At 50.7% G+C, this 17,901-nt stretch overlaps 1 protein-coding gene across 12 annotated transcripts in view; it reads left to right on the top strand.

The window, feature by feature from the left end:
• casz1 (castor zinc finger 1) overlaps window positions 1-17,901 on the top strand; it is a 153,158-nt gene that overhangs the window by 128,198 nt on the left and 7,059 nt on the right. For 9 of the 12 annotated variants that reach the window (XM_035522415.1, XM_035522417.1, XM_035522418.1 and 6 more), the window contains 13 exons: window positions 591-1,470; window positions 2,380-2,445; window positions 4,092-4,160; window positions 5,123-5,213; window positions 7,500-7,664; window positions 9,736-9,908; window positions 10,058-10,923; window positions 14,290-14,422; window positions 14,976-15,039; window positions 16,290-16,453; window positions 16,896-17,018; window positions 17,217-17,537; window positions 17,665-17,863. In XM_035522415.1, the coding sequence (XP_035378308.1) occupies window positions 591-1,470; window positions 2,380-2,445; window positions 4,092-4,160; window positions 5,123-5,213; window positions 7,500-7,664; window positions 9,736-9,908; window positions 10,058-10,923; window positions 14,290-14,422; window positions 14,976-15,039; window positions 16,290-16,453; window positions 16,896-17,018; window positions 17,217-17,537; window positions 17,665-17,863 (3,314 nt within the window). The remainder of the gene's footprint in view (window positions 1-590; window positions 1,471-2,379; window positions 2,446-4,091; window positions 4,161-5,122; window positions 5,214-7,499; window positions 7,665-9,735; window positions 9,909-10,057; window positions 10,924-14,289; window positions 14,423-14,975; window positions 15,040-16,289; window positions 16,454-16,895; window positions 17,019-17,216; window positions 17,538-17,664; window positions 17,864-17,901) is intronic. The other 3 variants (XM_035522422.1, XM_035522412.1, XM_035522414.1) reach the window with 1 other exon arrangement.

Below are 17,901 nucleotides of genomic sequence, written 5' to 3'. Positions count from 1 at the left end.
TGTGTGCGTGCATGTGTGTGCGTGTACGCGTGTGTGAGCGTGTGTGTGTGCTCCGAGTGAGCGTGTCCATCCTCACATGCACGCATACACAGACTTATTAAAACATAAACGTGGTCTCCGTTACAGGCTGGTTAAGCAGTGCGGATTCTCCTGCTCCCAGACTGGAGCGGTTTCTTCCACCCCATCTCTCTGACCCCTCTCGCAACCTGGATGAAAGTTAATGGGCCAGAATTAATCTCTACATAATGCAATTAAACTATACATTTACGGCATTTCTCCCCGTCCTTGGGGAGGACGGCGCGTTTTAATGGACTTTAAAAGAAAAGTGAACTTTCATTGCTCAAATAAGTAAGAAACTTTTAAAGAGTCCACTTACGGTCGCATGGCAGTGTTATTGTAGCTGATCGTTGTGATCTATTGTGATTAAAACGGTGCAATTAAAATGGTGCCATGACATCCAGACATGTTGAATATGCAACATATCTATATTTTTCTGCATTTTTTTCATGATTTGAACCTGGTTTAATAATCATTTAACGTGAATCTTCATCGTGGCTAACTGTGGGCACTGTGTTGGCTGCTGTGTGTAGGGGAGGCCTCAGCCCTGCGGGACTATGCTGCCAGCACCATGAATGAGTTCTTGCACATGTTCGGCTACGACGACCAGCAGGTGCGTGACGAGTTGGCCAAGAAGATCAGCTTCGACAAAATGAAATCGGCTACCTCAGACCCCTCGTCCATGAGCAGCGAGGAGGCCACGCGCCGCGCCCGCTTCTCCAAGTACGAGGAGTACATCCGCAAGCTGAAGGCCGGCGAGGCGCTGGCGTGGCCCGCCCACGCCAAGTCCGACGAACTCGGCGCCAAGGCGCCCCAGGAGAAGAGCTCCGCCGTGCTGCAGGCGTCCTCCTGCCTCCCGGGCGCCGACGCTCCTGTGTTCCCCGTTTCCGCCGCCGCGGACCACAAGCAGGCCCAGTTGGCCGTCGCCCCTGGCAACGCCTCCCACAGCCTGGCATCCCGCACTTCCAAATACGACTTCTTTATCCAGAAGCTAAAGATGGGCGAGAGCCTGAGGCAGCAGAACGGTGGCGCCTACAAGAGACCGTCCAAGTACGACCTGGAGAACGTCAAGTACCTGCACCTCTTCAAACCCGGCGAGGGCAACCCCGACATGGGCGGGGCCATAGCCTTCAAGACGGGCAAAGTGGGCCGGCCGTCGAAGTACGACGTCCAAAACAACCAGAAGCTCACCCCCGGGAAGGGAAACTCCCCCATAATGCCGGGCGTCCTCTCCTCGTCCTCTTCGGGTGCCCCAGCCACGCCCGGGCTCCCCTCCACCGCCTCTGCTGGCCCTGTCGGCCCCTCGTGCCTACCGGGGGAGCAGGTGGGCCACCTGGGCTTCAACTCCGACTACATGAAGTCCAGCTTCTCCAAGACAGACTCCATTACCACTGGAACCGTCTCCTCAGTCAAGTAAGATTGCCACCCTGTGTAGTGCCTGCTTTTGGTCCCCAAAAACCAATGTGTTCTGATACAATGCATCAAAAGGCCTACAGCGCGTGAGCGGTGTCAAGCACTCTGGTGCTGTTTGTTAACACGACTGTGGTGAATTAATACTTTAATGCAGAATTTACCAATGTTATTTTTTTCCGTTGCTTGATTTTCTCGGCTGACGCTCTCTGCCCTCTCGACGCGTTCATGAAAGCGGGTGACGGGTTTGCTCGTGGCCGTCACGCTGCTTCCACAGCGTCTCACACCGGCTTCCTTTTTCAGCTCTGTCACAGCAGCATTTAGTGAGTTAATTCACGGGGGAGCGTGAGTGAGCTCCTGAACACTGCTGGCTGGGCTGCAGGGTGTGTGCGGGCCTGCCCTGTACCGTGACTCTGTCCGCACTCGCGCTCCACGGGGTCTGTACCTAGGACTCTGTCCTTACCCTCAGAATGGAGCTGGTGGATTTGTTGACCCGTGGAGGGGAGCACTGGAAAATCAGCAGTCAGACACAGAAACAAGATGCCAAAGTAGCTTTAGTCGTCCTTCAAATCGCAGCCAGTTGAGAAAAAGCAGTGGTCGGCATTGTCTGGGCCCCTCATCACTTCATCTTTCCATTTGTGTGCTCTCCAAAAAAATAAATAATCGGGCATGAATCATTTATGCATTCAGAAACATTTTCCCCACTGCTTCCACTTTTGGGCGGCCATGCGTCAAGGTGCGCTTAAACCTCCCTGATTCATTCCCGAAACAAACTGCTGCTCCACCCAAGAAAATGTATATTGATAGCCCAAAGTTTGAAATGGCTTGTAAGTGAATATTGTGTCAGTTTGTTATTATTAATGGTGGCATGTGATGCCATTAATCCTGGCCCCTCTGTGTGTGCTGGGACAGGAATGGACTGCCTCCGGAGAAACCAGTCACCGAGGACGTCAATGTCTACCAGAAATATATCGCCAGGTACGTGAATATTCATCCTCCCCACCAAAACATTTCAAGCAATGGGTTTTTTGTTTGTTTTTTTTCTTGTTTTAATCGAAGCGATCTTTTATGCCTTAATAAAGTTGAATGTAGATTGGCAAAAATAAGTTTTGTGCGTAGACTATAAATTACATGTGAGAAGTAGGGTTTATGGACTAAGGAAGATTAATTGAATTAAAGCAAGACGGGTGAGTCATGTCTCTGGCAGAGCTGTGGTCCCTGCCAACACTTGGCTCTGTGTATACTGACGGCTAAGTCCACGGAATCTTAAGCAAACATCGAGAAATGTTTGTAAATACATTTTCCACATTAGCTTCCCTCCAGCAGGCTCGCTCCCGTGCGCGGCTGTGCTCTCTTAAGTAGTGTTTCTGTGAAAACCCCACTGCTCAGATAACAGTTCTCCACCTTTTTCATTTTCTATATCATTGCCACAAATGAAGACACTGAATAAACTAAATGACAGGCACTCACAAATCCAGACAAAAGCTCTAAGATTCAGTGCACTGCAGTGTCGGGCCCTGTGTTCATTTTGTCGTGACACTATAAAGGTGATTATCGTTTGTTTATTTATTCTGGTTTTAAAGGGAGAAAAAACGGTGTTTCAAAAAGTCAAAGCGGCTTTGGCGTAAATGATTAGTTTCCCAAGCTGTAACGCGAAGGCCACAAATCAAAGCTCTGGCACTAACACACACACACACACACACACACAAAAAAAAAAAAAAAAAAACTCTCCTTGGACTGATTACATTTTGCAAGAAGATTTAATTAAGGAATTTTTAATGAGGCTTCTGCTGGCACTGCCAAGAACTGTTTTGATATTTGCGCTGCATAATGCATAAAATTTGTCTAAACATCTCGGCAGTTGATGCACAGGGAGGCAGCAGATAAGGCCAGATACAGTTTCAATTTCCGCGTTTGGGAAAATAAGAAAGAAGGCAGAGAGGAGGACTCATAAAAAGGGCAAATGCAGCTTGGTGCGTCCTGGCGGAGTCGGGGGGGGGGCAGGGATCATCACTGGCTTCCACGCTAATGAGAGCACTCTCACGCTTAAAAAGCAGCTTTGTAAACTTGTCTACTCCCACCCCCACCCCCCACCCCCCCCCCCCAAAAAAAGGGGAAAAAGTTCTTTATCTCCGAGCTCTGCCACAGTTTGATGTTTAAAGAGCTTCCCTGGTAGTGTTTAGTCGCAGTTTTGCCTCCTAAATGCTTTCATACACCCACCATTGCGCTACACTTTGATCAGCATGTCTCCATTGTAACAGGAGATGTGCGGCAATCTCTGCATCGTGGCGATATTAATATTTAATCTGCCGCTGAATGGCGGCAGCCCATTAGCCCCCTGACGTGGCAAGTGGGAATTGTCCAGAGGCAGAGTGAGAGAGCAGAGAGGTGGATCACGCTCCCGGGAGGGGGCCTTGCGTACGCAGGGCCGACTGCGCAGAGTGAATGGGACTCGTCGGGGCCGGCTTTGTGCGTGCGCGCGCGCGCGTGTGCGTATGTGTGTGTGTGTGTGTGTGTGTGTGTGTATGTGCATGTGTGCGTGCGTGCGTGTGTTTGTGTGTTTGTGTGTCTGTGCTTCTGTAAAATGTACCGATATTTAGCTTTGTTTTCATTTTATTTTCAAGAAGCAGCCAAAAACACCTGAAGCCCTCTCCACCCCCCAAGCATTTCACAACACCACCAACTTTTAAAAGGTGCGTTTGCCATTCAATTAGTTTAATGAACTCAGCCGTGTGATCTGTAAGAGCAGTCTTGGGAAAATCCAGGGATACAAGGGGCGCGGGGCAAAATAAAAAAACACGTCTATTACTTAGCGTTTTCTCCCTACTTCAGCAGATGGTGCTCTTGGCAGCAGCAGTGCAAATGTTTATTTGTGTGTTTTGAGCTGTAATTGGAGGTTTTTAACAGTCATCATCGTCGGGGTTGTAATCAGCCTGTAAACACTCAGGAAATGGGCCTCTTTAAAGCAGGGCCAGTCTGTGGCAGGCTGGGCCAGTCAGACAGCGGGAGTGGGGTGTCGGGAGACAGCACGCCGACACACACAAACCTTTCTATTAGGACTAACCTTTCCCTGATTAAAGCGCAGCCTGTTAACCTGGAGTGCTGAGCACTGATTTGGCAGAGCTTAAAGCACGGGCAAATGAGTGAATTACGTCTGGGGTTACAGTTTAATAAGAGTCTACCTACTGCTTCTGAAGCCAATGGAACTAATTTGGTGGAGATTGCTGTGACTGAAGTGCGAATTGTAATCACATGGTTGCGGGGAGCGTGGGCAGGTATGAGATCTCACCTCTCGCTACGTGTTTGTAGTTGCCCATAATGGCGCTTTGCGCCATGGAGATGATTCCGTCAGTGTGGGGATGTTTATCAGTCCAGGATAAAAGGATAACTTGCCCTTTAAAGCTCAGCCTTGTCTGGACAGAGGTCACATTTTGCTTCCTCACAAGAAGGAGCTAAAAAAAAAAATAATTAATTTATTCGTGCCAAAGACCTAGTAAAGGTTTTGGTTTTTAATTGCACGTCAAAGCTTTTTTTCCACGCTAATTTTATTAAAGCAACAGTAACCACTGGATTGCGTATAAGTGTTGATGTCTGTGTCTGGTTTCTTGCAGAGACTTGACTGTAATCATACTGTGGTGACTGTGTTTGCATTCAGGTTCTCTGGCAGCCAGCATTGTGGACATATGCACTGTGCATATCAGTACAGGGAACATTACCACTGCATGGACCCCGAATGCAACTACCAGGTTAGTGCCCCGCTGCCGTGGTAACATTTAGGCAAAGCAGGCGGAAAGTTTCTCAGGCAACACAATCCTTTCCCCATCACACACAGACACACAGACACACACACACACACACACACACACACACACACAAGGTGAAGTGGGCTGTGTTAAGCTGTAGTCTAGCAGTCGCGCTCGAGTGGCTCCCACTGCTTCCCACCACTCGGCTCGGCGGGAACGCGAGTCCGGAGAATGCATGTGAGCCCCTCGGCAGCGCAGGACCTTCCTCTGCACCTCGGTGCTGCTCCGTGGCCTACCTGCTCCCATCTGGAGGAGATGAACCTGCAGGAGAGGCCCCAATGCAGGCTGAAGAGTTAAGACTCCACTCCAGCGGGTTCATTTAAGCACAGGGTCTGGTTTATATTTTTATAAGGGTAAATACCTCTGAAAGATGGCTTCTGTAGACTGCCTTTTCTCCCCTTTCTCGAGGACATCTGCTATTACTCTGGGGCCATCGCTAATCCCCTTTCACGTTATTAATCTGATCCGTGTCCCGAGAGTTGTCGTGTACCGTGCAGTGAAACCGGCGCTAAGCAGATCACGGTGCTGGCGTCGGAGCCGCGCGCGTGTGTACGTCGCAAAAGAGCAGGCAAACACGGGGCAGATTTGTTGAAGACGTCAAAAATCCTTAAGCAACCAAAAGAGGCTCAGCGCGTCAGTACCGTACGAGGGCCCTTCCGTTTCTAAGCCCCCTCTCCACTTTTAATCAACTGATTACATTCGGCACAAACACATCGGAGTCTTTGCCGCGGACGCGACAGCTGTCGCACGGAACACGTGCTTACTAGCTCGGCGGAGGCCGGCGGGACCGCGTGGAGGAGAGCAGCTCCTCCGCCTGCCTCAGAACCCGCTGCCATGACGATCGGGCGGGCGGCTGCAGGTTTGAGCGGATGTCGGGATGTTGGAAGCGATAACTCCCGAAACGTCACGTGACGCAGCAGTGGAGTCTTACCCCGCTGGTGGGGTGGGCACAGGCCATGCCTGTCCTTCTGTGGCCTCGCGTGGTAGTGGGAATCCTAGAATAAATGTGGACAGGTCCTCGCGATTCCTCGCGAGCGCCCCAACCGAACCTGCACGCTGGGCCGGCCTGCCTGCTCTAGGTGCTCTCTGGGTCCCGCGGAGCCGGCACGCCTAAAGGCCGACTTATCGCGTTACGTGATGTCTCAAGTGCCTGCCATTATCAGACGCTCACCATTGTCTTTGTCATATAGTAAACCGCACAAGGTTGTGAAGCTTTCCCTCACATGAGAAAGAGGATATGACACAATATCTGCTCAATTGAGACGTTTGTGTTTCTGTTAGTGGATTTATTTTTCCTGTATGTAAGATAAGCTTGACATATACTCAATTAGGTTTTGTGTTTTAGATGTTTCTGTCGTGTTTTTTTTTTTTTTTTGTCTCCTGTTGCACATTTGTGTAGAAAAATATGGATTTAAGTCAGAATAGGCTCATTGATTTCAGCTTCTCCTGTTACAGTTCCTGTAATGTCAGCTTAAGCCCAATTACTGCAGATTTGGGTGCTGGCTCTCTCTGGAGTCAGTCAGCTTTACCCCTCCGACTCCTTTGTGTTTTCCTACTGCCACTCTGCTGTGTAGAAGTTTTGTTTTTTTTTCATTTTGAGGAGGAAATCTTACCGCATTCGCTTTTTATTACAGCCTAACCCCACACGAAAATCATGCTTTAATACTTTAATTAAAAACGGAATCATATCTCAGCTGGGGAATTAAAAGGGAAACATTTTTGGTTGGCTTGTTTGTTTGTTGTCTTTTTTCCCTGTACGCGTTCAAGAAACCATCTGCACGGAACATAATTTTTCAGAAGCTGAGAACATCGGAACTGTGATCTTGCATGTCAAGCGATCCATCTTAATTAAAACCCAGCAGAAGTAATAAAGATGCAGACCCAGAAACTCCAGCGAGCATTGGGGCAGACAGGGTGCCGCGGTATTCCCGTGCAGACTGCTTTAGGTAGCGCCGGGGAAAACGCTGTTTCCTTACTTGTTTGGGAATAAAGCGAGAAGGAGAGCTGAAGATCACACGCTGTCCCTCCAGCAGCCTGGGACCCTGGGCAGCCAGCGCACCGCCACTCAACTGCCTGCTAGTCGGATCACGCGCTGGGCAGCTGTTGCCAGGCCGCTAAAATGACACGTTGCCTGTTTCCTATCACTGCCACTAGCCCCCACTCACACCTACGCCAAAACTTCCCTGTAGCCTTTCGTTAACCTGCTGCTGTGTGTGTGACTCTTGACAGAGATTCACCAGTAAACAAGACGTGATAAGGCACTACAACATGCACAAGAAGAGGGACAACTCTCTCCAGCACGGCTTCATGCGCTTCAGTCCCCTGGACGACTGCAGCGTCTACTACCATGGCTGTCACCTCAACGGCAAGAGCACCCACTACCACTGCATGCAGGTAAAGCGCGGCACCCTGCCTCCACGCTTTCCTGGCGCCCTCCCTGCACCTCCTGTCCGCCTGCAGCACAGTGCTCGTGCTTACTGCGTAACCAACGCCAGCAGCACGGCACGAGAACGGGTTCTGGGCCCACACCGCCGTCCGGGGCCTCGGCTAGATTTTGCACCTGCCAGAAAAGGCTGGAAAATGAGTGAGAACAGAGCGTATAGTGTCCGTTTTCAGGGGGTAACAGAAGCCACTGCTGTATGGAAGGGTTTCACGTCTGCCTAGTGACACACTATAGCCGCTGTATCGGATGGCCCGGGCTCTGGTCATGGAGTATGGCCACACACAAAAAAGCCCAGAGAAAAAGCCCTTCCCTCCGGCAGCAGCCGTGGGCCCCGTGAGCTCCCATTCGGGATCCCACAGCTACTCTCCAGGACTATAAAAGGAAGTTACAGTTCTTCCACTTTTTCCATCAGGCCCGAATTACCATTTAAGAGCAGTTTTCATTCGTTTGACAAAAGGTGTCATAAAGTAAATAAGAGACAAATTAAAAGGATGAACGCGAGGCCGCTCTGAGCGCTTCCCGGGCTCTCTCGCTCCTTAATTGGCATGGATAAAATTCAGTTAGTTGTTTATATAAACTCGACATTTTTCATCTTTTAGTACCAAGCAGAGAGTTGAAGATTATATCCCACCAGATTTGTTTAATTTTTTTTTCACATCTGCTTATTTTCAAGGTGTCACCAGTGCGAGTGCTTTCTCACCGCGCCGGGAGGCGTCCAGGGGCAGATGGCTTAAGATGTACTCTTTTTTTAACCCCCCCACAACGGCGTAATTGTTAATAGACATTTCAGCTCTTATTTTAACAGCTCTGAGAAGCAGCAGATGTTGGCACCCGGTCTCCTGATTTACGGTGGGGGGGGGGGGAGAAAAAAAAACAAAAACCTAGAGTGGCATTTTTTTCATTGTTTGACTCAATATGGAAAAGTTGCCCTGTTTGCGTGGCTGATATGTGCCAGGGATGATATACAATTGCGGGTTTTAATTCAAACATTAGTCTGTATCCCCCTGTTGCCCAGAAGACTCCTGAGTGCTTCTGCTGAATAACAGAGCATTTCAGACTAAAGAAAGTGACAGTCTCTCTGCCCCCACCCCAGCTCTTACACGGCGTAGGGTAAAGTAAGACAGGGACAGTAGCCCTCTCATGCACAGTTGTGTCTGTGGAAAGCCTTAAATGGAAGAAGCGTTCTAACCACACATCAAGCCTCTATTTTGCAGTTGCGTCGGCTTATTTACTAAGGTCGCGCTAACCCCGTGCAGGTATAGTGCAGGTTTTTTTGCTGCCTGCACCAAATTTGCACCTCGGTTGCCAAATATATTGCCCCTGAAATGTACTTCTGCAGCTTCCTACAAAAGAGGAAATGTATCCTTTTTCTAGTTAAGTTGCAGGTTCCAATCAGAACCATCAGTGAAGTCACATGATGGAGATAAAAAAGCACCTTCTTGAACCCTGTACCAGTGCCACTGCACTGCTTCTTAGTCCTAACATCGTTTCAGCTACTCGGCACTCAGTACAGGGATGAATGTCACGAGCGCAGAAAAGCTAGAGAGCTGTTCTCTGCGCCGGGTCTCCTGAGCTGAATGCACGCACAGTGATGGGTCAGCAACCTGACCCAGCGACACCTGCTCAGTGAAAACCGTCCCGTCACCTTGTTTCCCTTCTCACACGCACGTCATCTGGTTCTGAAAGCTGCTTTTTCGTGTTGCGCGATCCCTCCTCTGTTTCAACCAAACGGAGATGTTTCAATCAGATTGGGGTTTTTTTAGGTCAGATGTTTCTTGGCTCGCCACATTGAGCATCACCGAGCATCTATTTTTTTTGTTTTTTTTTCCTTCTTAAATGAGAGGTGTTGTTTTCCACACCATTGCAGGGTAGACGAATCCAACCACCAACATGCAGTTCGTTGTAATCATCTTCCTCCTCTGCAGCCTTCAAAAAGCCACAGGGTTTACTGCAGTTGGCGTCCGCCTCTGCTCCGCTTCTAGTGACAGCGTTTTCTCTCTGTCCTTCTCCCGTTTCCATCAGGTGGGCTGTAACAAGGTGTACACCAGCACCTCTGACGTCATGACTCACGAGAACTTCCACAAGAAGAACGCACAGCTGATCAACGACGGCTTCCAGAGGTTCCGCGCCACGGAGGACTGCGGCACCGTGAGCTGTCAGTTCTACGGGCAGAAGACCACACACTTCCACTGCAGGTGAGGGTCCTGGCATGGGACCGGCGTGTGTGACTAAGGATACAGTGGGTTCGGAGGATGTGAATCCACGTGAGGGACATCCATGCTGGGGAGAGGGGGACCGCCACGAAAACTGACCAATGATTCTTTTCCCAATGATTCTTTTCCAGGCGCCCGGGCTGCACTTTCACCTTCAAGAATAAGTGTGACATCGAGAAGCACAAAAGCTATCACATCAAGGACGACGCGTACGCCAAGGACGGCTTCAAGAAGTTCTACAAGTACGAGGAGTGCAAATACGAGGGCTGTGTTTACAGCAAGGCCACCAACCACTTCCACTGCATCCGTCAGGGCTGCGGCTTCACCTTCACCTCCACCAGCCAGATGACGTCGCACAAGCGCAAGCACGAGCGACGCCACGTGCGCTCCTCCTCCGGTGTGCTGGGCCTCGCGTCCTCCTTCCTACTGCCCAAGGAGGAGCAGGAGGAGTCCAGCAACGACGACCTGGTGGACTTCTCTGCCATCAGCAGCCGGAACTCCAGCCTGAGCGCTTCGCCCACCACGCAGCAACCCCCCACCACGCCCCACCTGCTGACCACGCCCGCCACCGCTGTCACCTCTGGTCAGAGCGTCAAGCCCACGCCCGCCCTCCCGCCGGCTGCCCGCATGTCCACGTTGCTGTCCCAGGCCCTGCCCGGCAGCATGCCTATGGCCCTGGCCCTGTCCAGTAGCGCCCTGGGTGGAGCCTCCAACCCCTTCTTCCCTCTGTTGCCACGCCTGCCCTTGCAGCTGCCTGCAGCGGCCGCCGGGTTGGTCTCGGCCGCGGGATCCGCCGCTCACTCCGCTACCAGGGACTCGCTGGCACCGAGCGCCGGCTCGGCCGGGGAGACGGCGCCGGCCACCGCCCCCTCCACGCCCGCGGCCTACGCCGCCTCCTCCATCATGGAGAAGATCTCAGCCAGCAAGGGCCTGATATCGCCCATGATGGCCAGGTTGGCTGCTGCAGCCCTCAATCCTGGGAGTCTCCCGGACACAGGTGAGCGCCCTTGGTGCCGCAGAGATCGCCGCGGCACACGGCACAGCTCGTCCGCACTGGTGGGAATACATGTGACTGCTCAGTACCTTCAGGAAGACTTCAGCAAGTACAGCAGAAGAGAGAAATTAGTGTCTCTGCACTTTATTAGCAAAGCTTTAAGCACCATGGCCTTTACAAGCGTTTTGGTGGTTTTAGCCACCCAATAGAGAAGTAAATGAAGATCGTTGAAAAGAAAAGTGTAGAAAATGGCTTCTGCAGGAGTTGGATACTGTGAAAGTCTTTTCTTAACATATTTAGTGGTGTTGTATGAGCTCAGTGAAGAGGAAGGGCAAGTTAGCATGTACCCTAGTTTCACACCATTTTCTCACCATCTCCCTCTCTTCCTCTTTATTTCTCTCTCTGTCTCTGTCTCTCTTTGCCTGTCTCTGCCTAACATCTCTCTCTCCCTCCCTCCCTCTCTCTGTCTAAAAGGACACTCACAGGCTGTCGACTCATTTAGCCCACAGACGGTACACAAATCTCTGATTTCAGGATTAGGGCAAATATTGCGGGGTCTGCCGTACTGGCCTGGACCCGTTATTGCCATGATCATTGCCTTGATACCCACAATCCATTAGCAGATAAGTGCCGTAGTGGTAGTGAGCAGCGCTGTGAAGCCACGTCTAACAGCATCCTCAGGAGGTTCCCAGAGCCTGTGTACTACATGCCTGCTCATCACAAGCCTCTTATCTGAGCGCGCACTCGTTCCGACCAAATGGAGCCTGAATAAAATTAAGTTGAGAAATTGAAGGTATAAAGCAGTTTTTATGCAGACTGATAGAGACAGGGGGGGGGGGGATATAATAGAAATTGTCGAGGCAGAAATGACTCAGCGCTCCAGAGAGGTGTGTGCGCCCACATCTGTCTGTGTGTGTTAAGGTGGTCCTGTGTGTGTGTGTGTGTGTGTGTGTGTATTTAAGAAGCTTTAACTCTCAGTGTTTCCATTAAACACACCTGCAGGTAGAGATGTTCCAGCGGTAGGTGGAGTATCTGTATGAAGCAGGTGGGCTTTGGATGAAGACAGCATAATGGAGGCTATGTGTAGGACCAGGCAGGGGGCGGGTTCTGCAAGAACAGGGACAGCTGCTGTTAGGGGCATGTAGCCTCCAGGTGCTAAGTTGAATGTAGGGCCACGCCCACAGAGAGTCCCGTCAAAGGAGAGTGGAGCACACCTGGCCTCTGGGGGTGGGACGGTCTCCCTCTGCAGGGGCAGGCGACCAGAAGGAGAAAGGGGAGAGGGCACCATAGATGGCGTGACTTCCCTTCACTAGAGACCGTGTGTGTGTGTGTGTGTGTGTGTGTGTGTGTGTGTGTGTGTGTGTGTGTGTGTGTGTGTGTGTGTGTGAATTCACACTTCAACATGAAGCAGCACACCACCTCATAGTGAGAATGTCTTGTGTTTAATTTAGATACCTTTTGAGAGAGAGAGAAGAAAATGTAGAGAAAAAATCCCGCACCATGCAGAGTTGTGAGTGCAGATCATAATGTGTCATTGCTAATTTTATGCATTTGCTCAGAAATGCCGTGTGAACAAGACATTTGTGTAAAATGAGGAGGATGTGGTCAGGCCTTAGAACAGAGCAAACAATGTTTACTGCACCTATTTTCTAGCAGTTTCTTTTTTCTCTCTCTCTTTTTTGAGTTGACAGTCAACGCGCAAGAAAATGCAGTTTGGGTTCAGTCTGTCCCCACAGGACCCTGTGACGATCTATTCGTGTGGCTCTGGTCTCTGGTGTAGAACATAGCCTGTTTTACTGACGTTTCAGCCAGACCTACCCTGGAGTGTTCCTTCAGATCTGGGAATCTAAAGGGTTGACTAATTAGACATACAGTACAAATGATCTTTCACAAGCACGGTAACTTAGCAGGAGTAATTACATGCTAGAACATTATTCTTGGATAATTTCCAGAAAAATGCTGCGTGGAGATCAGATGCCCCCCACGGCCCTCACGGCCCCCTTATTTCTCTCTCTCCAAGATTATCAGCGTGTTTGTCATGCAGACTGCAAGGCTGATAAAGGATTTAATGACTTCCCTCTTGCGTGGTCATTAGTTAACTGCTTTTTTAACTTCGGGCGGTTCGTTCTCAGCGGCAGCCTGAGCGGAGTGGGAGCATGTCACCTCCGCTTTGCTGTGAGACGGATCCGCGTAGGAGAGGTTGATCACTGGGGCGCTCGGAAAGGCGTCCTCGTGCGGTCTGAGCTTGGCAGGTTGAGAGGAGGGTGAGCTAGCCGTTTTTCTGGCAGGAGGGTGCACGCGAGGGTTTGGCCGCAGTAGGCTTGCGGAGGCCAGTGGGATTGAACCGCAGGCCTCATTAGGATGCAGCATGCCTTCATTTTCCTGGTCTGTTCTCCACACACGGGCACGTGCATCTCACCCTTCTCTGTGCTGAGGGCCGAGGGCGGACAGTGGTGTCATGTCCCTGCCTGGCCCTCTCCCTCCGCAGGGCCAACCAGCCCTCGCTGAAAGCAATCACAGCTGATGCACTCGAGCTCCTGCCGAGGTCACGCCCAGGCCCTGCTCCTAATCCCTCCAGCACACCCCCCACCCCCCACCCCCCCAAGGGGACTTTTATTTTATTTTATTTTTTTTATAAAATACCACTTAACGGCTACCGAGGCCCAGCTTTCACTGTATCGCCTCAGGACAAATTAATATTTCAGTCATTCTGGATTGGCAGAAACGCCTGGGCCTATACCCCCATCAGCAGTTTACCCTCTCCTTTAGCATTTGTCTTTTTTCTCTCTTCTTCCACTCCTGTCCTTTCCCAGCACATCCACCGCAAACCTGTGTCCCCCCCAAAAAAAAAACGATCACGAGGTCATGCTGTTTGAACTGATCCGATTGGCTGTCACCTCCAATCTGACCGGCAGAGCAGATGTTCCTTTCAGGCATGCTCAGTGACGTTGACTGCCGTCTGTTGTCAGGCCAACAGGGAGAAGTGGTGATGTGGGAGGGCGGGGGAGGGCCTGTCTGAGCATGCCACTTCAGCTCAGCGTTGGCGTGCGGCGTAATGGCCGGTTAAGGGGCAGCTCTGCAAATGGGTTGTGACAAGAGCTGCTGAAAAAGGGGTCTTTCCCCCATTCCTCTCCACCCTCAATCACCGTTTAAACGCCTTGACGGCTTGACATAATTCTGCAATAATTATCACTCCCAGTCCTCTCCCCAGTCCGGACATCAGTCAGATTGGATCTCATCACTGGGTAATAATGCTGACCAACAATAACTCTGTTATATGTCTGTCTCTCTCTCTCTCTCTCTCTCTCTCTCTCTCTCTCTCTCTCTCTCTCTCTCTCTCTCTCTCTCTCTCCCTCTCCCTCTCCTCAGGAAATGGGCAGCACACTCAGGCAGGCCGGTTTAATCCAGTCCAAGTCAAACAGGAGCCAATGGACACCACCTCTGGAACCTTGCAGGAGTCCATGCAAGAACACAGCCTTGACCTGAGCAAGAAAGACCACAGGTATGGCCCCGAGCAAGCCCCGCCTCCAGCCGGCCCGGTCATCCACTCCCCTCCTTTCTAGCCCTCTGTCACCCAACGCCCAGCCATTCTGCTGAACTCTGATTTATCTCTGGAATAATACGGTATTGTGTTAATTAGTGGGAGTGCTCTTGTTAAAAACCTCTCACAAGGTGGGTCTGCAAAGTGGTGAAGTAGCAGATTTACACACTGTCGCTCTGTCCGTCTCAAATGCACCCTTTGCGCAAATCTATCACACAAATGTAAAGATTTCCTCATAATATATTTTATTTCATCTGCCTTTTATAATACATGTCAAGTATGAAACATGACATGCTGTTCATTTAAATGAAAGTGTATTAGCGTAAACCCTGGTTTAAGCCTGCCTCCCCCGACACACAAACCCAGTCCGCTTTTTACGTGCAGTGGCGTCTTATTTATGTGTCTTTTTTTTTTCCATTTCCTCATTGACTATTCACACACACTGAAATAAATAATAATATTTACTGTTCCCATGCAAATCTTGCCTAAACATTGTTCATTTTGCTTGTTCCAGTAATGAATCAAATGGACACCCTGCACCGGGAAATTCATCTCTTTTATCCTCACTTATGAATAAGGTAAGATCCATCCATCAAGTGTTTTTCATCTCAAGACAAATTAGCAACATGCGGAGGGGCCTGTTTGTTTTTTTAATGTTTCACCACTAATAAGATGAGTTTGTATCATTTAAATTTTCCGGCCATTTTTCATGGAGTGTAATTTCAGCCTACCGCACACAAATTAATATAATGAAGTGAGAGCTGGATGCCATGCCAGATATATAGAGATGTTTGTTTTTTGATGAGCTGGTTTGAACTCTGCATGCGTTTTCCCTCCTCCTCCTCTTCCTCTGCCATCCGCTCTGTCTTTATTTATGGAGTTTGTAAATTATTTGATTAAAAAGTCAGCAGGGAGAAGAAAAAAAAGAGTCTGTCTCACCCTCATTTTTTAAAAAGACTAAACGTTACTGGGCGAATATTTAAATGTTGTGTGTTTTTGTTCAGATTAAAATGGACATTGTTTTAATCATACATCTTTTCTGACGAATACAAATGTCGCAGAGTATGAGTTCCATTACCTTCGTGATTTAAAGATGTATGAGGCTATGCTTTTTCTCCAGGGCACAGCACTGTTCAGCTCTCTCTGTTCTTCTCTCTCTCTCTCTCTCTCTCTCTCTCTCTCTCTCTCTCTCTCTCTCTCTCTCTCACACTCTCTCTCTCTCCCTCTCTCTCACACTCTCTCTCTCTCTCACACTCTCTCTCTCTCCCTCTCTCTCTCTCACACTCTCTCTCTCTCCCTCTCTCTCTCTCTCTCACACTCTCTCTCTCCCTCTCTCTCTCTCCCTCTCTCTCTCTCTCTCTCTCTCTCACACTCTCTCTCTCTCTCTCTCTCTCTCTCTCTCTCTCTCTCTCTCTCTCTCTCTCTCTCCCCCTCTTTGAGAGTAGCTATACCCAGGGCTTGTAGTACGTAAACCACATTCATGTGTCCTGGCACAGAACAGCTCTCGAGTATTGCGGAGGGGAGTGCTGTGTTGTGGTAATGTCCTACAGGGGGGGGGAGTACTGGGTTGTGGGAATGCCCTGTAGCTCTCGGTCCTCCCGGGTGTCTTTAGGGCTCACGTCCTGCAGCACGTAAAGCTCACCCGAGCACTCTCCAGGGATGCCTGGCGTGTGTATGCTGGCCTGCTCTCAAGTGTGGGCTGATCGCATCTGCAGCAGTAATTGTCACAACATGCGTGCGCGTGTGTGCGTGCATGCTTGCGTGTGTGCGTGCATGCTTGCGTGCGTGTGCACATATGGTGTGTGATGGTGCTTCTCTCCGTGTGCAGATGACTCAGGTGAATCCAGGGTTCTTCGGTGCTCTGAGCCTGAAGTCGGAGATGCCAGGGGGCCAGGCGCCTGACAGCACCGAGACCGCCCACTATCTCAGCCGCCTAATGAAGAGGCCTGTTCAAGAAAAAACCCCAGAACTGTGGAAGAGCTACCTGCGCAGGTGCGATACCCCAGACGGCCCCAGACGGCCCCAGACGGCCCACAGCCCTGAGCTTCTGCTGAAGACGCATTCCAGGCTTTAACGTTCCTATATCTTAGTTAAGACAGCCTCTGCGTTGGGTCACCGTCACCCTCTTTGATTCTGTGTTCAGCCTGGCCTTGCCATTCACGGTTTGTCCCTGGTTAGGTATGCAGAGAGAAGATACTTGGCCAGGACAAGTGATATGTGTTTGGTTCCAAAGCCAAGACAAAATATCACAGCAGCGTCTGGTAAAGTCTAGTGGTATCACATTATTCAGATTCAGATTGTCTAAAGCCAGACATACAAAGCAGTCCTGAAGCAAATGGGAACTTGTCGCTCCGTCGTATTAACCAGTGCTGTCAGTGCTCTTCGTTTCTCTCCCCTTCAAACAAGTGATGTTTCCCTTTCTCATGGGGTGCAGATACGACACCGATGAAGTCTGCGATGCCCAGTGTGACTTCCTGAACAAAGTGCACTTTCACTGTGTTGTGGAGGACTGTGGTGCTCTCTTCAGTACTGTGGACGGAGCCGTCAAACATGCCAAGTGAGACCCGCCTTCATTCCCACGCGCTCCACACACACGACGGGGTGACGTTCGGACGGCTTCCTTGCCGTGCTCGCTTGCTTTTCACACTCTCTTACGCGCATTGTAACGTTAAGGGTGTGCTATGTTTAGAAGCTGTATAACTGTCCTGCCCCGGGATCTAATTGGATCCAATGGTGTCTCTCTGTCTCCCATTAGCTTCCACTTCAGAGCCAACCTGAAGGTTAAATCGGAGACCTCGTTCGGCGAGGGCAAGGACTCCAACGAGGGTGGCCCCGATCGGCTCGCTGCCCCCGGCTCCACCGTGGCCACCACGCCTCCCGTGGAGGTCCCCGGCGCGGCCATGTCCGGGGGCTACGGCTCCTCCCCCTCTCTGCTGGCCTGGAAACAGCTGGCGGGCTCCATCCCCCATCTCCCCGCCTCAATGCCCAACATAGCTGCAACCTCTCCACTTGCCACCACCTCGCTGGAGAACGCCAAGCCTCAGGTCAAGCCGGGCTTCCTACAGTTCCAGGAGAAGTGAGTGACCCGAACGCGGCTCAGGCAGCGCATGTCCACGTTCCACATGTGGCGGCATGATCGCCTCCAGACGCACAAGCTCACCTGGTGTTTGTTTTTTTGTTTTTGCTTCTTTTCTCTCGACCAGTGACCCTTGCCTGGCTACCGACTGCAAATACTCCAACAAGTTCCACTTCCACTGTCTGTTTGGCAACTGCAAGTACGTGTGTAAGACGTCGGGGAAGGCCGAGTCCCACTGCCTCGACCACATCAACCCCAACAACAGCCTGGTGAACGTGCGAGACCAGTTCTCGTACTACTCTCTACAGTGCCTGTGCCCCAATCAGGTGAGCCGGGGTCCACTCCCGCCCCGCCGTGAACACAC

The sequence above is a fragment of the Electrophorus electricus genome, chromosome 24, assembly GCF_013358815.1.
Source record: "Electrophorus electricus isolate fEleEle1 chromosome 24, fEleEle1.pri, whole genome shotgun sequence".
Lineage (NCBI taxonomy): Eukaryota > Metazoa > Chordata > Actinopteri > Gymnotiformes > Gymnotidae > Electrophorus > Electrophorus electricus.
This window is presented reverse-complemented; position numbering and strand designations above follow the sequence as displayed.